This window comes from Monodelphis domestica, chromosome 1, assembly GCF_027887165.1.
Source record: "Monodelphis domestica isolate mMonDom1 chromosome 1, mMonDom1.pri, whole genome shotgun sequence".
Classification (NCBI taxonomy): domain Eukaryota; kingdom Metazoa; phylum Chordata; class Mammalia; order Didelphimorphia; family Didelphidae; genus Monodelphis; species Monodelphis domestica.
The window spans coordinates 198,896,443-198,920,295 of record NC_077227.1 but is presented as its reverse complement, the minus strand read 5'-3'; the positions used below and the strand labels follow the sequence as shown (position 1 = coordinate 198,920,295).

General features: G+C 35.1%; 2 protein-coding genes across 2 annotated transcripts in view; one reads left to right on the top strand and one right to left on the bottom strand.

Moving 5' to 3' along the window:
* Positions 1-3,529, top strand: part of RASGRP1 (RAS guanyl releasing protein 1) — a 117,905-nt gene extending 114,376 nt beyond the window's left edge. Inside the window, exon 17 of the mRNA XM_001380877.3 lies at positions 543-3,529. Coding sequence (XP_001380914.2) covers positions 543-680 — 138 coding nt within the window. The 3' untranslated portion in view covers positions 681-3,529. The remainder of the gene's footprint in view (positions 1-542) is intronic.
* Positions 3,530-5,010: 1,481 nt separating this feature from the next.
* The window catches only part of FAM98B (family with sequence similarity 98 member B), a 43,393-nt gene continuing 24,550 nt past the window's right edge, over positions 5,011-23,853 (bottom strand). Inside the window, exons 6-8 of the mRNA XM_001370653.4 lie at positions 23,707-23,823; positions 11,848-12,015; positions 5,011-7,406 (exon numbers count right to left, since the gene is read on the bottom strand). Of these exons, the coding sequence (XP_001370690.1) occupies positions 6,975-7,406; positions 11,848-12,015; positions 23,707-23,823 (717 nt within the window). The 3' untranslated portion in view covers positions 5,011-6,974. The remainder of the gene's footprint in view (positions 7,407-11,847; positions 12,016-23,706; positions 23,824-23,853) is intronic.

Genomic DNA, 23,853 nt, shown 5'->3' with positions numbered 1-23,853 from the left:
TTAGACCTCTTGATTCTTCCCAGCCACTACGCTGTATTCTCTCTCCTATCCCCAATTCTACCTTCACTCTACCTGGCCAGAGCTGGTTTCCTTCTCCCAATTAAACTCTGCAAAATCTCCTCTTATCACATGCCCAAGGGTCTCTTGACAATGACCTAATGATGACCACTTGATTCCCCTTCTGACTTTACTGTCTGGTGCTTTTGCTACCTCCTGGCCTTCTGACTTGAGAGTTCATAACACGCAAACAGATAGGTCTAGGGAATTCTCGTTTCTAACTGTAATGGGGGTTAACATATGTAGTGGCCAAGTACATTCTTGAGTCATGAAACCAAGAACTAATTGTTGTTTTCACATGCTGCTTTGAGATTCAAGATATTTTCTCCTGAAGGTGGCGGTGGGGGGAACCCAACTCTCTTGAAAATGGCATTTTATTTTCCCTACAATGAATGTGGTATACATATTAAAACATGGTATATTGGGACACCACCAGATTTGGTCTTCATTGCAGCCCTTATAAACACTTCATTCTTTTTCCTCAGGAAATACACACTCTGAAGGCAGACAATGAAGTTCTAAGGACTGAACTAAGATTTGCTCAGAAGAAAATTGAGTCTCTCCGGCTTGAAAGAAGCAACAATCATGTCCTGAGACATAATGAGCATCAAAACTGCTCCTAATCCTGAAGCTAGGAAAGCATAGGAACCATATTATGGAGAGTAGTAGAGCTCAACTTTCTCCAGAACTGCCAAATACAAGGGAATGAGGAAAAGCAAGGATATTGGGATTTAGAGAGGTACTTTAAAATATATGCCCTCTTTTCAGGAAAAACATACTCTCATTCCTCTTCCCCCTCATTCGAGGAGGAAGTATATTCTTGATGGGGTGTTCTCCAGAGATGTCCTCCCCACCAGACAATATGTCAGCACTTGGTATAACAGGCATCTCCTTCTACTGCAATCCTTCCCTTCCCCTCTCCAACTCCAGTTCCAGTCCAGGAGAGTTGAAAACCTCATTACAGGCTCTTGACAAGGCTAGCAACTCTTTTCTTGAAATACTGCTCTTATGACTTCAGATGAACTCTACACCTCTCATAATTCTAAACCTAGCCATAATTGCTCTAAAATTTCTCTTCCCTGTGGGGCAGAAACTACTTTACCTGGGATCAGGATTCATTTTGTCCCACCTATTCAACTTGCTTCAAATCTGCAACAGTGCCCTCTTTCTATCAGAGATAAGGAAGAGAATCTGTTAGTAAGTCAGTAGACTATGTTTGTCCTACATATCCCTTCTCCAGTGCTGGCACCCTTGATCCTCAGTGAGCCATTATGGATCATCTTAACACCAGTATTCCATGTCTTTGGAGAAGACTGGCCAAACATTCTGCCTTTTGATGTCCCTAAGTTTCCCAAAAGAATAGCCATTTTCCTCCTCTCCCATTCTTCCAAATACTACTTCTTCCTCTATCCACGGACATTTTGGACATTTCTACTTGACAGTGAACTCACTTGTCCTCACCTAAAAAGCCCGTTAACAAAATATCACTATGTGTAATTGAAAAGTTATAGCTTATCTATCATCTCAACTATCTAACCTACATGATAATCATAATCAGAAGAGATCCTCTCCAAATTGAATGACTGCTGCTTTAAACATTTACAAAGCACAATATACATTACATACAAAGCACACTCGTCATTTCTTTTAGTGTGGAAGTGAGAGCTAGTAGGACCCAAAAAACTATTTTTCCAGTCTTTAATTTTTCAAATTTTTTCAAAGGCTTAGATAGGTGTATTCTTCAGAACCACACAGCTTATAAATGGTGAAGTTGGGACTTAAATTGGCTCTCTGTAGGGTCCTTTTCACAACACCATACTGGACAACTGTACAGGATGGGTAGCATAAGAATTATTACCTCCATTTTACAGATGAAGAAAATGGAATTTCAGAAAGTAGTGACTTGCTCCAAGGTCATAATCTATTAAAGTGGCAGGATATTAAGTCCCAAGTCCACTGCTATCAAATTAAGTCTCTGGGAATTTATTACCCTATCATATGGTTTTAGCATCAGTGGTAGCTAAAATAAATACAATATTGTATCCAAATATGTATTTTTACATTCGATAAAGCATGCATTAAAAATTTATGACATAGCCGATCAACATATTGGTATACAGATTAACATTATACTAAGGCTAGAAAATGAGGTTTTTTTTTAAACTTGTTTGTTCTGCAACTAATTTTAATTCAAGGAAACTTATGAAAGTTCAGCTGGTCATAACAATTCTTTTGTTTCATTGTATGTATTTTGGAGAAGCAGATTATATATGCCCTCTCTTATTAGTGAAAGTGTTTGAAGTATAAGCTAATTAGATGAATAGTTTCAATAGCTGACGTTGTAAATATGTATACATTGTGTATAGGAAATATTGTACCTGCATGTGGGCTGGGTTTTTTCCTCCTTCAGTGTAAAAATGTGAATGTGAAATATGTACAATTTTTGGATATTCCTACATTAATCACAAAAACACCAAGGTAGCCTGAAATCAAAATAGTAAAACATCTTGCACAAAGATTTACAACTATATTGTCAATTGTTACACTTTTGTAAGGAGTATGGTAAGATCAAATTTTATTAGTCAAATGTAACCAAATTTGAATTGTAACTTTTTCTACCGTCTTGGAATTTTGCATCATTCAACTTTACTAATTTAGTTTGAACAAGGCTTTGCAAACTGCTATTTTGGTTCCCTCTCTACCAAATGAGAACTTGGCTTTATCTTTTATTTTGGAATATCTTTCACTTTTAAAACTTGAATGCTCAGCTTTCCAAAAGCTACAATTCACTAGCTAGAACAAACATTTCTAGACAACCCCAAACATTTATTTGGGTCCTGGACAATTAATTGGATGAGGGGTGACTAATTTTCCACAAATTTTCCCAGATTCACTAAGCCCCCAGGAGTTTGTATTTTCCCCCCCTTATTTTGGTCAAAGACCCCTTTAAGCTATTGGGCTAAGCCAAAAGATCCATTCTTGGAATGTTTTTAAATGAATAAAATACATAAAGTTACAAAGGAAACCACCCAAGTTAAAATAGTTAAGCAAAATATTAAAAACAAAAACAAGTCCACAGACCCTAGATTAAAAATCCTTGTGCTTAATCAATAAACAGAACTCGTTAGGCTTATTTACAATAAACCTTGTGAAGTCATAAAAGTTACAGAATTAACATGGCACAATAATTTGGTTAATACCTGCTTTACCATGATCTAACCATCTTTGGTCTTAAGTGTACTTACTGTAGATGTTTATTCCCAGAACTTGTCATTGTTAGTAGGTAGTCTCATTTCTCACTGGTACTTGTTAATTCTGATGTGCCCTCCCTGTTGTAATTTGTAAAACTGTTCAAAGTTGTATAATGTAAAAGAACTGAAAGAAAAATCAAATGTACAGATTGTAAAGTCTTTTGATACCTAATGTAAGTTTTCTTTGTTTAATATTTATGATAAAAAACATTAGGCCCATCGTCACGTCTCTTCTTGTAACTAATGAAAAACGGAAAAATGTCACTTTACTTTCTGAATAACTGAAAACTGGAATTTTGCCCCATGGTTTTGGTCAAATATCCAACCACATCAATTCACTAACAAGACTGTGCTAAAACTGAAAAGCTGTCACTAATGTGTTAGAACACCGATTCCACCTGCTGTAATTTTGTCAGCGTATGTGTTTCCTTCAGTCAACAATGGTTTATTTACTAAGTGCCAGGCACTGTGTTAAGTGTGGAACAGAACGACCTATCTAAAAGCTTTGGAAATTGATGTGGTACAAAAAGTTAACCTTGCTATCGACAATGATGGGCCTTTCTGAACGTAGCTCATCCCTTAATGGTCAAAAGACCTAACAATTCACCTATCTAGGTCTGCATTTGAAAACCTTTCTCTAGCATAGTAGGACCAAAGTTTGTACTTCACTGGCCTAAACTTAGAGAATCCAATGCTATTGAATGAATGAAATGAATAATCCATTCCAAAAACTTGAGATGATTAGCCTGGAGTGGGGGGAGGGGGGGAAGGTTGGACAGGAAAAGCAGTCTCTAAAGGGTTGATGTAGTGCCCTTGCCAAGATGTCTCGGGTGGATCACTGGATGGGATATGAAGCATGGTCTGGGGTCCAGCTAGAATTGCTTAGTTCATCTTCAGAAATTAAGTAGTTCGGCCCAAAAGCAGAGCTTCATATAGTTGGGTGAGTTGACTTAGCAGCAGGACAGTCTCTAAATCAGGTCTGGAGAATGTCATTTTTAAGGGGAAAAGGAATAGTGACAGAGATGTCACCAGAGCAAAGCTTTGGAGTTATAATTTTATACCTTTCATACCATAGCTTTGGCCCAACAAACTTGAGACTAGAGATTATGGGCAAGATATAAAGGGAAAAAACTTTTATAACTTGGGAATATAAAAGGCCAAAAATACAAACTTCATTTTGGCTTTGTTTCCAGCAGAAGGTACTGGGCATAATTGCCATATAATTGTCATTGATCAGGAGTAGCTGTTATAGCCATCCTTTTCCTTCCAATCCTATTCCAACTACAGTTTAACTACACTGATAAAAGAATGGCAGAAGTTACTTTAGAACTTTGGTTAATCTATTTCACTCCTATTTATACTTACTCAGAATAGATACACTTAAAAAACTGGGAATTTGATATCCAAAAATCCAAGTTGGGACCTCAAGAGATCACCTAATCCAGCCCTGTTATTTCACAAATAAGGAAATTAGAGTAACTTGCCTCCACTAGCAAAGTCACTAAGCACCAGAGCACCCAGGTCATTCATTGCCCTCTGTTTCTCCTATCCCAGGTTTAGGGCTTTTGTTACAGAAACCTAAATTAATCTTGCCTCAATTTTACATCCTCCCAGACAAAATTCAGAATGATAAAATTATTTTAAAACTAAAAATATTTTTCAAGGTGAGGGGTTGGGAATTATTTAGTGATCAAAGCAAAAATGATTTTTTAAATTATTTTTATTTTTTCAAGTGGTCCTTTCTGTTCTACTTAGAGTAGGTGACAATAATTTGGTAGAGCATAATGTTAGGTTTTATAAAAATAACACAAATGAAACTTAAAACAATATTTTATTCAGTGTTCACAGCTGTTACTAAAAGATGTTTTCTTAAATATGGAAAGGATATTTTCTATTGTCACAAATGAGAACTTGAATGTTTTTGTCCATTAAAACATAAACATACCAAAAATACCCTAAACAAATGCTCACAAATAATAAAAAAAAATTCTACATTTTCCTTTCCTCTGGAAAGTATCTTATCTTAAAGGGTTGGCTTGAAAATACATTTTTCAAGACTACAGCATACAGAATCATTTCCTTTTTTAATAGTATTACATTTCTTTAGGATTTTACCTAATGGCTTCTTTTGAAAAATTGTTCAACAAGTAATCACATTACTTCTCTGGATAACGATACATGTTTTCACGTCTACTAAATTAACTGGGGTTTGAAAAGTTGTTATACATGTGCTGGGTTAATGGTTCTACAACCTGCCTGAGAAGAACTTGTGTAGCCCAACCATATTTCTAAGAAGAGATTTATCATTCATCATCTGCTCCCTGAATACAAGCAACTGCCCCAAAAGACTTCCCAACATTATTTCACTAATGTTTACATATTTGTGAAGCAAGTAAGCAAGGTGTTATCATCCCCATGTCATATGTGGGATATTTCTTTCTCAGAGATAGCATTTGCTCCACCCCACAAATATACCAGTAAATAGTGCCATGATTACAACTCTGGATTCTAGATTCCCAGGCCATTGTTCTAACCATCAGTCCAGAGGAACCGAGTTAGCTCCCTGGTGAACTATCCCAACTTGCTGACTCACCCAACAGTCAAATGAGATTGTTCTTTCAGGAAGTGGCACTACAGTGAATCTGCCAAGCCAATCTTATTTCTGGCCATATTTTAACATTAAAGAATAACCAGATAAAAAATCTGGCCCAAAGGGCCAGTCAATTCCTTACTTTAAAATGTGGAAGACATCTCAGCTTGCATTTATATATGGTCTAAGGCCAAGTGAGGCAAAAATTATCATTTTCTTCAAAGGCTTGTTCCCTTTCCCCCAAAGAAAGCTATTTCATGCTTTTATGCAGACAGTACATATAACCTTTGTTGATATTAAGATAATTTTCACTTGAATCTTCAACTTTCTTTTGTTAGTGAGATATGAAAATTCCAAAGATTTTAAATTCAAATCAAAAAAATCATTTTCAAACGCTACAGAGAAATTTTATAAAGCAAGGAAAACCTGCTACTTTTCATATGTACAAATAGGTTTGGATTATAGAGAAGGAACATAGCAAAAATATAGAGGGAGTCCCTCCTGTAAAGAAAAAGGAAAATTGGATATATGCATGTTAGACCCTTGACTACTTATTCCCTAGCAAAAAAAAGGAGGTGGGAGCAGCTAACAAATACAAAGGATATACAAAAAAATACTGATGAAGCCAACAATCTACAGCTTCATGGGAAGTGAGGTCAGTTCTATGAAACAAACTTAAATAAAATATAGGTATTTTAGAGTCTAAACTCTGATCAAGAAGATACTAAAATGCTTCCCTTCCCATGTTCTAAGATTAGTGGTAATAAATATTTACATTGTTAAAAAGTTTTTTATTTTATTTTCTCCTCATCATTTTTTTTTGAAAAAAAAAAGCTCCAACATGCTCAAGGATACATGGAGTACAGGGGCCATTTCCCTTAAGAGATCAAAATTCAATATAAAAACAATGCTCTTATGTTCTAATCAGATTCCATAGTAATGGTATCAGGTGGTCTAAAGAATGTATACTTCATAGAGCATATTCAAATCTGTTATTTAAAATACTATGCCTAAAAGTACCAAACACATCCTTCTACTAGAAAACAAGCATCATCTAATTTATCTAGAACGGAATTTTAATATCTTCTATATCCACCCCCTCCACCTCCACCTCCTCCGCCATATGGATCCCCATAACCCCCCCTCCCACCATAACCTCCTCTCCCACCATAACCCCCTCTCCCACCATAATCTCCTCTTCCACCATAATCTCCCCTGCCTTGAAAACCCCCACCTCTACCCCCACCCCAACCTCCACCTCCTCCCCCACCACCACCACCACTGGCTCCCCAGCCTCCCCCACCACCACCTCCTCTTCCACCTCCACCTCCACCTCCTCCCCAACCACCTCGGCCACCCCCACCACCTCCTCCTCTTCCACCTCCACCTCCACCCCAGCCACCCCTCCCTCCGCCTTCTTGTCTCTTCTGCCAAGGAGGCATTTCAGGAGGTGGTGGTTCAATTTCAGTTGGCCTTCCTCCTCTGTCTGGAACCCTTCCCATCAGCACCTATAATTTATGATGGAAAAAAAAAAGGAAAAAATTAAGATTCCGAAGCATTCAGACATTCTGGAAGTTTTTATTTTTATTGTTAAAACCCTTACCTTCTGTCCTAGAATCAGTACTAGGTATTGGTTCCAAGGCAGAAGAGCAGTAAGAGCTAGGCAACTGAGGTTAAGTGACTTGCCCAGGGTCACACTAGGAAGTGTCTGAGGCCAGTTTTGAACCCAGGACCTCCCCGTCTCCAGGCTTGGTTCTCTATCCACTGAGCCACTTACCTACCCCTAGTTTTTATTTTTAATGATATAAAAATAAAAGACAGTTATTTAAGACTATGTAGACCATCCTGAAACTTAAAGCACTATAATAATACTAAACATACAAATATGACTTAACAAATCTCAGTATAAGGCTTTATTTCTAACTTGTCCAAAAGAATAATCAGGGAGAATGTCTCCATTATTTAAGATAATCTGCTTATTTATTTTTATTTCAAACATATTTAATTGTCTTCTAAAACAATATTCTTACATATATTCCTCAAAGAAAAAAAAAGCATTCTACTCTGAAACTACATAAATAATACACTAACATGGAATTTCCAACAAGGAGGTTCCAAATAAGGAAGCATAAATTTATTTTATTATGTAACCAAGAATAAGAAAAAACACTTAGTGGGACTTTTGGTAACTGGTTAACATAAACAAAAATTATACATAAGTATACATAAGTGGGACCAAGTGAACAGACATACTGATACTCCGTGATATCAACAAAAAGATGGGCCCAAGGAAGGTTAGTGAAAACTTTTTTGGAAAATATGGTTCATGATAAAAAAACAAAAGAGGACAAATGCTTGTTAACTATTTGAAAGCCTCAAGTCTTATATCATGAAATTTTTAAAAAGAGAATCTAAAGATACAAAACTTGGTTAGCAATGACTATCTTAATAAACACAAAATTACTTTTTATAAATGAAGAGGCCTTTAAAATCAGTTACAATCAGACCAACAATTCATTACAACAAAGATCAAAGTCATCACTAACAAATGATTAGTGATAGTAGAACTATCCAAAGAAGACTCAAATAACCATCAGTAATCAACATGCTATATATGAAGAAGTAGAAATGTAACTAGAAACTCTAAAACCAGCTGGATCAGATCAAACACAAAGAGAAGATATCCATGCTGGAGATGGCAATTCTGAAAGCACTGAAAAGGAGCAATTTTCAAGAAATTGCCTGGAAAAGGCAAAGATATCAATTAGGGGGGAAAAATCCACAATATTATTCTTCCAGAAAGATGATCAAGAGGTCTTTATTAATTACAGATCTATATGACTACTTTCTTATCTTTATAAAAGCTTTAAAATAATCTATACACACTGAAGTGTATCTGTGCAGACAATAAAGTTTATATACATAGAAAAAGATAAAAGAAGTTAACAATGGAGAAGGGTAAAAGACTCCAGACATACTGGGTAGGTCCTATAATGAGAATTTATAGGAAGACGTGGACTTGGATTGCATAGAACAAGAATACATGGATAAGTTATGACCTGCATCATGGGAGGAAGTGCTCACATGGATGAGAGCAAATACTAAAATAGTAAAGTAAAAAAAAAATTAATTTGTACAGATAGATGTTGATAGATGTCCCTCCAAATCCTATCCTTAGTCTTCTTTTCTTCTCTATTTCTTCCTTTGCTGATCTCATCTGTTATGTCTTCGATGAGCATTTCTGTGTTAAAATCTAAAAATCTCATTTAACTCCAAACTTTTTTCCAGAGCTGTTTCTATATTTCCAATGTTCTGTTAGATATGGCAATTCTGAAAGCACTGAAAAGGAGCAATTTTCAAGAAATTGCCTGGAAAAGGCAAAGATATCAATTAGGAAAAAAATCCACAATATTATTCTTCCAGAAAGATGATTTTTTAAGGTATCTCCACTTATAACGGTCCCACTAAAACCTCAAACTTATTCAAAACTTAACTTTCCCTTCACCAAAGGATGTCTCTTCCCTTTACTTCTTTATCATGTTAATACCGACATGTCACAAGGATTCATAACATTCAAGTCAACTTTGACTCTTTATTATTCCTTACCATAACATTCAATTAGTTGCCAAGTCCTGATGATCCTATCTCTTAAATGTGTCCCCTCCTTTCTATTCCCTACTCAAGTTCATCTTATTTCTTCTTGCCTAAACTAAAACAGTCTCCTAATAGATCTTTCTGCCTCCATTCTAATTCCTCTCCCTAAATTCATTTTCCAAAACAGTCACAGTGATATTTCTAATTATTGCTATGATCATAACACTCTTCTATTTACAAATTTCACTCATTCCCCACCAACTAATGTTTGAATGTGACTTTCAAGGCCCTCTACAATAAAGATTCCAAAAATCAGAGTAAAGCATATCTCATCCCTTTTATATTCTATTACAGCAAGTCTAGAATAGTCTAGGTCCCTTGCTTATCCTGTCCTATTCGACCTCTATGCTTTCACTAATATTACACATCCTATAATAGTCTTTCAATCCTAACCCCATCTACTAAAGTCCTTCCCCCCCTTCCTTTAAAGACCAGCTCAGGTAACCATCTCTTCTACAATGGTCAACTATCTTCAACTTGAAGAATTTACTATCCCCCAATACAGTTCATTCTACTCTTTGATAGCTCTTAATTGTTAAGAAGTTTTACCCTGGGGAAAAAAAATCCAATTTCCCTCTCTGCAGCCTTTGAGGCTTCTCTTCCTATGCCCAACTCCAAATAACCCTCATCTGTATGACATGTTGTCTAGTACATGGCAAGTGATTTCCTAAAAAAATTCTAAATCTCCTACCTCAAATTTCTCAAAATATTTTACCTAGGCCTTTCCTATTCACTTGACACACTCTTCACTGTATATTTATTTTGGTATAGTTTTTCTCTTCTATTAAATTAAAATCTTCTTGAGAATTCTATATTTACTATTTCTAGCCCCATCAGGATCTTGGCTTAAAAAATACTGATGACATAAAAGAATTATAGATTATTTTAAGTTGTTAACTTTGAGATGGACCATGGAGATGAATTCAATTCAAGACACATTTATTAGATTCTTTCTAAATGCAGAACTCTTTAGGAATTGGGAAAGACATCCAAAGTTTAGATGAGATTCCTATTCTTGTGGTCTAGGGGGTGAAAATGAATGAGAGCCCTAATATGGATCACTAAAAATAAACAAAGGACCCATTTTGTTATTAAAGAATAGTTCTTGAAGTATGTGGATACAATCAGGTTAGAAAAACAAATAGTGTAGTAACTAGGAATCATTATACTCCTATCTCTCTGCCTTTGCATAAATCATTACCAAGACCTGGAATCATTTCTCTTCTCTTTTCCATCTATATAAAGAATATACATCTTTGAAAACTAATCTGAAGTTTTACTTTCTCGGTGAAGACCCCTTTGACCATCCTAATATCTGAAACATTTAGCTACTACCTAACAAGCACTACTTGTATGTGTCAATTATCTTTTTAATGTGTATTTACTTTGTTTTCTCCTATACTTTAAGTTCATTGAGGGCAAGGTGACTGTCTTATAAGCCTTTTTATCTCCCACAGTTCTTAATATAATGTCTTACACAAAATAAACATAAAAATATTTGTTGAAAAATTAAGAATTTCTAACCATAAGGAATTATTCAAATAACAAAGCAAACTCTGAATTAGAAAAAGAAAAAACAAATTTCTATTAATTTATTCTTTTCTTCTAAGAACCATATCAACACAAGTAAGAAATGTTATAAACAAATAAATCATTTTCTTAATTTAGTCATGAAGTTTGTTAAAAAAAGTGAATTATTTTAAACTAAGTTATTTTAAATTATTTCAAAATTATTTTAAATTATTCTAAAAATTACATAGTAAACTATCATTAATACAACAAAAAATCCTAATAGGCCTTAGCAGCAGTAATTTCTTAAAGAACTATTTTCCTCTATTATACTTTAAAAAGGAAAAGACTATAATCTGTTATGATTTCATTAAGTAATGCTCATGTAATTATGTTTATGACAGTGTCCATAAATTCTTAATCATGAGACACAATTCAATAAATGTCAAACTATTACAAAAATAATTATTTTCCTTAACTATAATTCCAAGAGAATGGAAAAGATCACTGAAGTTGCACCTGCTACTGCCAGCACACTCCAATCTCCAAGGGAAAAACGGGAGAAGGCCAGAACTGAAAAAGTATCAAAAACTCTTCACTGAAACAGAACTAAACAGAAAACATCTCTAATCAAGCTTGGGTGTGCTGAAGCACTTTTTTTTCCAGTGCCAAAAGTGGGCTTTGAATAAAGAAGAAAATTTGTGAACATAATCAAGGAACAAAAATTTCCCTAAAACACCTCGAGACGAGATTCTGCCCTCATCAAGTCTCAATTAAAAAGCAAACCTTATTGATGGCACATGTAGTTTTCTCCCGGGTAGAACCACTGCTTGTTCTTATAATCTTGGATAGATCTTCACGAGCAGCAAGAAGATGTGCTAGTGTAATTGTTGTTTTTGGTGACAATGCATAACGCTTAGGCTGATATATTCTTGCTATATCATCTGTTTTTACCTGGAAAAAAGATAGAAAAAAAATGTCAACAAAGCAAAATAATACAATTATCAGATAAGAAAAAGAAAAAATATAACAGATTAAGAAAATGGAAGTAGTAGGAAAAATACTTGGGAAAACTCAAATCTGAGCTAAAACAAAAGGTACTAAAAAGGGCTCTCATTCCCAAAGAATTTAATAGTCTGCAAAGCAATTTTCTCCTAGCAACCTATAAGGCAAGTAAAGCAACTATGAGTTTGCAGAGGAGGAATATGAAAATCAGAGAGAATAAGAGACTTAGCCTAATAAATATTAGTTAGTAAACATCAGATCCAAGTTTTAACAAGCTTCCTGACACCACCCAGAACTTTCTGCTGCAACGTATCATTAAATCAAAAATAGAAGTCGTTCATATGTATTTGCAAAACTAATAAGGCAAGAAAAAAAAAGAAATTCTCTAAAATGCAATTATATACAACCCCGTTACTCAAGTTATAAAATATTTATCAAGAACCTATTATGTGCAGGGCAACTAAATGGCTCAGTAGATAGATCCATACCTGGAGATTCAGGAAGCCCTGGATTCAAATTTTACCTCAAACATTTCCTAGCTTTGTGGCCCTGGGCAAATTTACTTAATCCCCATTGCCTAGCCTTTACTGCTCTTCTTCCTTGGAACTGATACTTAGTATTGATTCTAAGACAGAAGGTAGGATTTAAAAAAAAAAAAAAAACCTCTAATGTGCAAGGCCCTGTGTTTAATGGCAAAAAAGAAATTGTACTCCCCTCAAAAAGTTTATATTCTAAAGGAGGTATACAAGATCTACAAAGACACAGGGGAAAACTAACAACTGGCTACAAGGATTTGCTTAGGTTCAGTGGAAAGTAAGTTTTCTGAGAGGCAGATAGGAGGCTCAGGAAGCAAGATTCAAACAAGAAAGGAGAACAGACTCTGAAAAGGTAAAGAGATAGGTGATGGAACATCAAGTTTAGAGAATAATTATTAAACTTACTTTGACAGGAAAATAGATTAAGAAGAGCAATATGAAACAGATCTGGAAATTCAGGCAAGAGGCTTAATTTTTTTTTTAAGGCTACTATTTACAAAAAGCTTTATGATTTCATTTGATCCTCACCACAACACAGAGAGGAAAATGATATAATTATCTCCATTATATAGATGAGGAAACTGAGACAGGCAGAGGTTAAATGACTTGTCCAGGATCACACAGCTAAGAAGTAATCTGGGTTTGCATTTGAACCCAACACTTTCTAATTCCAGGTCTAGCATTCTATTGCACCCTCTAGTTCCCTCTATAATAACTGTAGTGGGCTTTAAAATAGTTTTGTGTAAATATTGACACGGGCAGGTTAAAAAACTGGGCAATAATAAAGGAAAAAGAAATAATGGTTTTGTAGCTAATATGTTTGAGGAAAGTAGAACAGGAATATAACAGGAAAAAAAGTTATAAAAAGGTAAATTGAAACAATACCTAAAAATGTAACTAAGTAGGGAAAAAAGAGCTCCCAAAGCATAACTAATAAGCAAAGTGGAAGAAGAAAGTGTAATGAAACAATTCAGGAACTCATATGGAAAAGTGTGAAAGTAAAGTTCTAAGAACTTCAGAAAGTAAATGAAAAGGGTAAAAATTCAGATCAAAGAAGAAACAAAAATAAAAAAAGAGAAAGAAGACATGTGGGTAAACACCAAGGCCATGGTGAAAAGGCAACAATACAGTTGCAGATCACAGAGTAACATTTCACTCAGTATATCTGAATATGATTCATGATACAATATAAAAACTCGGGTTCTAGTCCTGGGATACACAAAGAGACCTTCTGAGAATCCAATTCTCCCCTAAAATAACAAAACCCATTTGGTTTAGATGATTTTCTCTTGGGCAATATTCAGTAATTTATAATTCATCTTCGAAAATTTGTCTTAAAACTACATATAAATATTAAAATTGCCTTTTACAGCACTGGGTTCATTCAGTAGTCTTAGTTATGGAAAGGGTTTATATACCATATTTTCTAGGTCCCCAAAATTCTTCTAATGGTGGATGACCATAGGCTTATTAGGTTATCCTGAGAGTTGAATCCTGAGCCATATATGGAAGAGAATCAGGCATCAGCTACCTGCTAGTTGATAAAGTAACATAGGTCTAAGAAGCTTATATAAACTCTAGACTGATCTGAACAGGACACATGCTACACCAGGATTATCAGGGTGTGTCCAATTCTGCCTCATAGAAAATTCAATCTCGTGATGCTGGAACTCAGATCTAGATCACCTCAGTATTTTTCTTCCACCTACTTGAAAGCAAGTGAAAGGTAAATGAAAAGATCTGAGGTTTTGCCTCAAACCCATCAAATTGGCAAAGATGGAAAAAGAAAATGATGTTAAGTGTTGGAGGGACTGCAGAAAAACAAGGAAACTAGAGGACAATTGGTCAGGCCATGAACTGGTCCACATTTTCGAACTATTCCCTCAAAAGTTATTATTCTTCTATCTTTTGACTCACTTACTACCATTAGACCTAGAACTTAAAGAAATCGAAGAGGAGGAAAAAGACCTATATATACAAAAATATTTAGAGTAGCTCTTTTCATGATTAGCAAAAACTGGAAACAAAGCTATCTTAGAAACATTAACAAACTCCAGTGCATGACCATAACAGAATATTATGCCATAAGAAATGACAACATGGACAATTTCAGAGGAATCTGGGAAATTCAGTAAACTGATATGGAATAAAATCAGAACTAAGAACACAATTGTAAAACTTCAAAAGCCTTTAGAATTCAGGCCAACACAATGATAAACTATGAAAACAAAAGAATAAAGACAAACCACACTATTCACCTCAGAGAAAGGTGAAAATACAGACATACATTTTCAGAGTCAATATAGAAATTTGTTTCCTAGACTATGTAGTTATGTACCATGGGCTTTTGAGTTTATTTTTTCTTTATTTGCTAGGCAAAAAATAGAAGATATAGTGAGAAGGCCAGTCAGTCAAAATAAATAAATAAATAAATAAATAAATAAATAGCTACATTTATTTCAATATAATTTATTGTTGTACAGTAGTGTTGCTATTGAGGAACTGAATCATAATGCTAAAGAGAAATGGCAAAAATATCCTTCATCTTTTTGCAACCAAAAATGTACAGTAGCACTTCACTTCATGCTAATTAAAACACACAAATTCAGGTATATACAACTAGCAATCAAAAAAAAAAGGCAAAAATCACATAAAGCAAAAATTTTAAATTATGTACTAAGTCTACATGATTTTCCAAGTGGCATTGTCTCACAGAAGTTTACCAAATCATGCTCATTGTCTCTCTGAGAAGCATCACTGTGAGTCATCATACTGATCTTCACCAAACGTTAGTTCCCCCATCAGTCTTTGTCCAGTTCTCTCTTATAACAAGTCATGTCCATTTCAGAGCAGTGCTTCTCTTGATTTCATTAATGCTCTTTATTAAATAATGGAGTTTGCTATTATGCATGATTGTTAACTTATACAAAGGACCTTAGGAACACATCTGTCAAGCAAAATTAGGTCTTCCTGTATTTTAATGTATTGCCTCAATGGAGCAGGCCTGCTATTCATGTTACTGTTACTGGAAATAAACTGGAAGTATTTATTGAAAAGAAAAGAAAGAAAAAAAATTAGGTGTTTAGTGTTGATTTTAAAAAACCACCATTTGTTATTTTTCAATCATTGTACTGCAAAGATATACATTCTGTAATTAAAATGGCTTTTACACAAGACTGAATAAGACTAGGCTTGAACATCCTTTCACCTAATAATTGAATAATTCTTTCACCTAAATTGATGGACAGTCAATAAATATTTAAGCAACTATCATTTGCCAGGCATATTCTGAAGCTTCAGTTCTACCATGCACACATGGCTAAGCATTTGTTAGTAGAGCCCATGGAGCTGACTTTCTAAAATTTGTGCAATTTTCATGGGAGCCTTTAAACTTGAATTATTTGGAAATTTTTATTACATTTTTTTTAAATGAAGTTATATAGAAGATACAAAATATGTAGAGTACATGGAAACCAAGCTATCTTTTCTCAAATGTAGGGATTATGGTCATTAGATTATTTTGTACATTGGGTCTACTATTATTTTTGATAACTATTGTCAAAAGTAAAGTTTTGCTGCATTTGCTCACTGAAAATATAATTTTCACCAAAAAGCTAATCGAAATAATCAACAACTTTAGCAAAGGTGCAGGATACAAAATAAAACCACCTAAGTCATCAGCATTTCTATATATCTCCAATACAGCTCAGCAGCAAGAACTAGAAAGAGAAATCACATTCAAAATCACCTTAGACAAAATAAAATACCTAGGAATCTACCTCCCGAGACAAACACAGGAACTATATGAACACAACTACAAAACACTCTCCACACAACTAAAACTAGATCTAAACAATTGGAAAAACATTGATTGCTCATGAGTGGGACAAGCTAACATAATAAAAATGACCATCCTACCCAAACTTATCTATCTATTTAGTGCCATACCCATTGAACTACCAAAAAATTATTTTACTAAATTAGAGAAAACCATAACAAAGTTCATTTGGAAGAATAAAGGATCAAGGATATCCAGGGAAATAATGAAAAAAAATACAAAGGAAGGTGGCCTTGCAGTCCCAGATCTCAAACTATATTACAAAGCAGCGGTCATCAAAACAATTTGGTACTGGCTAAGAGACAGAAAGGAGGATCAGTGGAATAGATTAGGGGTAAATGACCTCAGTAAGACAGTCTTTGACAAACCCAAAGACCCCAGCTTTTGGGACAAAAATCCAGTATTTGATAAAAACTGCTGGGAAAATTGGAAGACAGTGTGGGAGAGATTAGGTTTGGATCAACACCTCACACCCTACACCAAGATAAACTCAGAATGGGCGAATGACTTGAATATAAAGAAGGAAACTATAAGTAAATTAGGTGAACACAGAATAGTATACATGTCAGACCTTTGGGAAGGGAAAGATTTTAAAACCAAGCAAGACTTAGAAAGAGTCACAAAATGCAAAATAAATAATTTTGACTACATCAAATTAAAAAGTTTTTGTAAAAACAAAACCAATGTAACTAAAATTAGAAGGAAAGCAACAAATTGGGAAACAATCTTCATAACAAAAACCTCTGACAAAGGTCTAATTACTCAAATCTATAAAGAGCTAAACCAGTTGTTCAAAAAATCAAGCCATTCTCCAATTGAAAAATGGGCAAGGGACATGAATAGGCAATTTTCAGTTAAAGAAATCAAGACTATTAATAAGCACATGAAAAAGTGTTCTAGACCTTTTATAATCAGAGATGCAAATCAAAACAACTCTGAGGTATCACCTCACACCTAGCAGATTGTTCAACATGACAGCAAAGGAAAGTAATGAATGCTGGAGGGGATGTGGCAAAGTAGGGACATTAATACATTGCTGGTAGAGTTGTGAATTGATCCAACCATTCTGGAGGGCAATTTGGAACTATGACCAAAGGGCGATAAAAGACTGTCTGCCCTTTGGTCCAGCCATAGCACTGCTGGGTTTGTACCCAAAAGACATAATAAGGAAAAAGACTTGTACAAGAATATTCATAGCTGCGCTCTTTGTGGTGGCAAAAAATTGGAAAATGAGGGGATGCCCTTCAATTGGGGAATGGCTGAACAAATTGTGGTATATGTTGGTGATGGAATACTATTGTGCTCAAAGGAATAATAAAATGGAGGAATTCCATGGAGACTGGAACAACCTCCAGGAAGTGATGCAGAGTGAGAGGAGCAGAACCAGGAGAACATTGTACAGAGACTGACACATTGTGATACAAGAGAACATAATGGACTGCTCCAGTAATGGCTTTACAATGTCCCTGAACAACCTGCAGCGATCTACGAGAAAAAAACAAACAAACAAACAAACAATCCTCAAGCAGAGGACACACTGAGGGAGTAAAAACACCGAGGAAAAGCAACTGCTTGACTACAGAGGTTGAGGGGACATGATCAAGGAGAGACGCTAAATGAGCGCCCTAATGCAAATACCAACAACAAGGAAATGGGTTCAGAGCAAGGACACATGTGATACCCAGACGAATCACGTGTCAGCTAGGGAAGGCGTGGGGGGGGTTTGGGGGGAGGAAAAGAAAATGATCTGTTTCCAATGAACAGTGTATGAAAATGTCCAAATAAAATGATGTTTAAAAAATAGATATATAATTTTCATGGTTTTAACTATACATTATAGAATTAAAAAACAAATTTCAAATGTCATCAAATACACGTAACAATATTTAGATTAAAGCAATTTTTAAGAAATTTTATTATGTACCAGGCATTGTACTAAGTATCTAAGGATAGAAAAGGGAGTGGAGTGGAAGGAAGATGACAGTCTGGGCAGGGGTCAAATAAGCATCCAACAGCAGAAGACCAGAGAATTAAGTTTCAAGGTAAGTGAAGCACAGCTGAAGCACCTACTGAAACATCCGTTCAGGGAGATAGTTAACAACCAGAAAAATGAAGCCTCAGAGAAGTGGTATCTCCAGAAGAGTGAGTTGAAGTATTAGTTGCTCCCATAAAATTTCTCATTCAAATAGAACTGATTTTCTTTGCTTCAGAATCTAAAGCAAACTATCTGATCTTTTTTTATTATCAGTATGCAGTTTTTCCTTAACATTAAAGATTTCTTTCTCCACTTTAAATTTAATTCATACTTTTGTTGGTCATATTTTTCTAATAATTAATTTCTAAATGTTTCTCAAGCCTCACCTACTGGCAAGGAATTCAGTAAAACTAACACATCAACGTAGCATCAAATTTGGCTGTATATGTGATATATTCAACACCCATTACCCCCCATCTCTGCAGAATGAAGCACATTTTCTCAGTTTTCTAGTGTGATTACAATAGTGTTCAATAAGCTTGTTTACTGTTTCATTTTTACAATCATTGAGTCATTGAGTACAGTTTTATCTTGGTTGTTTGCTTCACTTTTCAACAGTATATATAAATCCTCCCATGTTTCTCTTAATTGTTCTGATTTTTTTCTTAATGAAACAAAATATTCTGATATTCACATAACACAATTTGTTTAGCCATCCTAAAATCAATGGGCACCTTTGTGTCTCCAGTTCTTTGCTATCAGAGAAAGTGTTGTAATAACTATTTTGGGGTATAAAGCAGTTTGTGTCTTAATTCCTTAGGGCATATGCACAGGCAGTGATAAATCTTGAGTCAAAGAGTTTATAGATATTTTTGCTAACTTTTTAAAAGGCATAATTCTGAACTGCTTACCAGAATTGTTAAACCAATCCATTATTCTATCAATAGTATATTAATGTGGCTTTTTTAAAGCTGATCCAAAACTATTTCCCATCTTTGTCCAATTTGGTGGGCACGAGGGAAAATCTCAGATATTTTGATATGTGTTTCCCTTATTAGTTATTTGGCACAATCTTTTATGTGATTAGTGGTTCACAACTCACTTGATAACTGCTCTGGTCTTTTAGCTACATATCCATTTGGGAATGGACATTATTATATATAATAGGTTCTTGATATTATTTTAATTCCCCATATCTTAGACATCAAACATTTGATGTGTTTTTTCTACAAATGATGACTTCCTATCATTTCAGCTGCCCTGTGTGCAAAAATTATTTAATTTCCTAAAATTAAACTTACTTTAAACCTTGTGATATCTTCATACTTCATTTGATTTAGAATTGTTTCTCTAGACATAATTATGTATGGTACCTGTTCTTATTTGTCTTCTATTCTTTTATGGTATAACCTTTATAATCTGGTCAAGTGTACTGTTTAAATTTGTGGTAGTATGTATATAAGATATTCATCTAAACCTTTCTGCTGAAATGCTTCTTAGTTATCTTAATTCTTGTCAAATGAGGACTTCTTAAAGTAATGTTAAACATTGGGGTATTTGAGTTCAATTGCTTCTATTTCTTACTTTGTTAATCCATCCCACTGACCTACTTTACTATTTCATAATTAGTACCAAAATAGTTTTAAAAACTGCTGCTTTATAATAACTTGAGCTGAAGACATATGATGCCCCTTCATTACTTTTTTCTCATCACTGAAACTTTTTTCCCTCCAAATGAATTTTATTGTTTTGTTTAATTCTATAAATTAACCACTTGGTAGTCTCATTGCCATAAGAACAAATTTGCAAAGTAATACAATCAATATAATAATTTTTACACTGATGAAATCTAACTATAAGTAATAAATCTCCATCCAATTACTTAAATCACTCCTTATTTCTTCTAAGAATATTTTCTAATTGTACTTAAGTCTTGAGGATAGCCTAGACAATTTACCCCCAGGCAAAGAATGTATTCTGTACTTATTTTTTAATATGTTTTCAGTAATACTTTTTATTTTTCTACTGTATTCCTTCACCTCTTACCTCCCAGAGAGCCATAAAATATAAGTAGAAGTGAAAAAAAACAATCAGTAAAATCAATCATTATATCAAAACAAATATGAAAATATATGCAATGTTCCATGCCTCTAAAAATGAGATGGTGAAATGTCTTCTCATATTTCCTTCTTGCAGCTTTTTTTTGTAATTCTGCAACATTCACTACTGTTTTGTTTGTGGTTATTCTTTCATTTAAATTAAAATTACTGTGTATATTGTTGATTTTGCTTAGTTCATTACATTAGTTCATCTAAGACTTTTCACACTTCTGATTTTATATTTAGTTTTTTATAGAATATTATCCCATTATACTCATGTACCAGTTTGCTTAGGCATTCCCCTATTGATGGGCATCCATTTTATTTCCATTTCTTTGATACCACAAAAAGTGCCATTGTAAATATTATCGTGTACATGGAGAATTTCTTCTTATGAAAGGGCTCCCTGAGGTATATATATCTAGCAGCACAATCTGAGTCAAAAGGTATGGATAATTTAATCAGTTGACTTGCCTAACTCTTAAGTTGCTTTCCAAAATGGTTTTAACAATTCATAGCTCTACACTAGTACATCCTTTCAACACAGATTATTCCCAATTTGTATCACTCCAAATTACAAATGTTTCAAACTAAGCCAAGCAAAATCTAATGACAATTACAAATCTGGGAGTGGTATTTGGAACAACAGTGAGGAAGTCACAGGAATAAACAGTCACTGCCATTATGACCTGAAATTTCTGAACATTGTAGTGGGAATCTTTATAGAAAACCATGAAAAGATTTTCAGGGCCTTGCCAGATGCCACCCTCCCTGGACCAGACTCCATGTCAATGTCCAAATGGTTCAGTAAAGTAACTGAAGAGACAGGGGAAGCATAAGAGACCTGAGGCCATACAGTTAAGGTGGAAGATAACAATCGTCCTCCCAAGGAGGACAACCTAACAAGACAGCCTCAACTCTCTTTCTTCACACTCCCCTAACACCTGTCACTATTGAGTAGTTCCCCTAGGCCAGGGGGAAAAAACCCCACCACTTACAAATGGTGGGGAATTGGTGGGCTAGGCATCTAACCAGGCTTGCCCTCTTACTGTCCGGTGGCCATCCAGTGGCTAAACCCACAGCCTCATACAAACTCAAGCGCCAGCACAGCTGCAGTATTGTCATCACCAATGGCGTCATCTTTTCCTCTCTCCCCTTCTAGTGTTGTGGCTGACAAGCCAACTAAAAACTGAGGTGAAAGGTTGGGCCATCTTTCCATGTGAGGGAGAGCAAAGTTCTAGGCTGTCTTTTAAAATAGGAGTAGTTTTTGAAGATATTCAAACTTCAAGGGAACATGGCTGACTAGAATGAACTTTAAATGGCAAACGAGGACTGCTTCCACAAAACTATGTAAAGTTGCTTTATTTCACAGCCGCTGGACATTCATAAACTTTCTATGGTATCCATGGACTCACCTTATGGTTTCTTTCCCTACTTGGAGGTGGGAGGAAGATGCTCATGTGACCAGGGACACAGTGGGACTGTCAGAGAAAAATTCAGACCCCTACCCTCAGCTTGATTGGAGGTGGGATATTGGTGAGTGGGACAGGGGAAAAATGATTGCATCATTGACTGAATGCATTGATTTGGTTATAGAGCATTCTGACTGTTTGTTTTTAATGATCTTTCCTCACAATGGAAAAGCAGTAGTTTTGTTGGGCTTAGCTCTCTGAACCAGCTGCCTACCACCCCTAATGAGATATGGAATAATCACTTTCTTCACTGTGAACCTGAAAAGTCATAGGCCATACACAGCTATTGTTCGCTTCTAAATTTGCTCTATACAGAGCATAGTCCTAACAATAAATTTTCATTGTAGAATTCTACTCCTAAGTATAGGTCTTGCCTCAGTCCCTCCTGCATCTGTGACCCAAAACTAGGTAGTGAGCAACAAAGCTATCAACTGGAACTTGTTCTTATACCCTGAATGGGATCAGGACCCTCTAGGTGAGTCTGGTGCCTCTTCCTCACCTCTTCCTCCTAATTTCTATATTAGTAAGCTCTGTATGCCACTCCTTGCTAGATCCCAATCCCAGCTGTGTACAAACATATCTATCTTTTTATGCTGACTTGATATGACGTATTGTGATATATTTTTTCTAATTTCCTGATCAAGACTTGATTAAATGAGCTTTCCAGATCTTTGTGAAGTAGTTGTGGGAGAAACGTGACCATACTTACTGGTCCACCATCTTAGCCCAACACCTTCCATTTCAAGTTTCATTATTTCCAATTTTCCCTTGTCTAGTCTATCCCATTGATCTCCACAATTTTTAAAACAAGAAAAATGGTCTGGAATTCCTATTTAATCTTCTTTCCTACTTTTTTTCCAATATTTCCCTTGATATTCTAGATCTTTTGTTTTTCCAAATGAAGTCTGTAACTTTATCAAGATCTGTAAAGAATCCCTTTAATAGTTTGCCATGTAGAGCATTTAAACTATAAAATAACATTGGAAATACTGCAATGTTCCCTCCTTCCCTCAGTGAAGGTTAGGTGCTCTTTTTCTCCCTTCTAGATGACTCTGCCCCAGCACTGACTGCCCACATCTTCTGTACTACATCTTTTCTACTCTACTTTTCCTATGTGGTGCTTGGATAGAATTGGTGTCTGCCATTTCTTGTGGTGTGAAGAAACATTCCAGTGGAATCACTGTAGAGGGTAACCAGGGAGGAAATCCCATTGCTAGACCATTAGGCAGAGTTTATGAGATTATTTGTACTGCCTGCACCTGAAATATACAATGTATTTTGGGAAAGGGGGAGGAGAAATAGAGTCTCTTAAGAATTCATACAGTTGATGCCTCTTGCAAAGCCAGAAAAGCAGAGATGCAATGAAAAGAATGTTGAATTTTGAGTTAAAGTTGTTAGGTGAAAATCCTGGTTCTGCCATTTATTACTCATATTATTATGGTCACTTAACTCTTCTGCAATTATAGGGAGCATCTTTTTTGTGTGTGGATTCATCTTTAGTTATTCCACCTCATAAGTAATTACCATTTTAATTTTTTTTTAATTTAGGTTTAGTCTTGGATAGGAATGAGGAACTACTTCAAAATGTGATTATCATTAGGATTTAGGATCTAGCCAGCTAAGGAATACTAAGGCAATTTTGTTAGCACATAAATACAATTAACATATACTTAGATGAGATTGCTTGGAGAAAATTATAGGCTTGAAAACGCATTCTTACCTTGGCTCTATCAGACCATCCAAAGGACTGAACTGTAACATCTAATCGCTTCATTAACATCCGCCGACGACATTCATATTCACAGCAGAGAGCATCATTGATCCTTTCCAATTGTTCCTAAAATATATAAATAACAGAAATGATCAG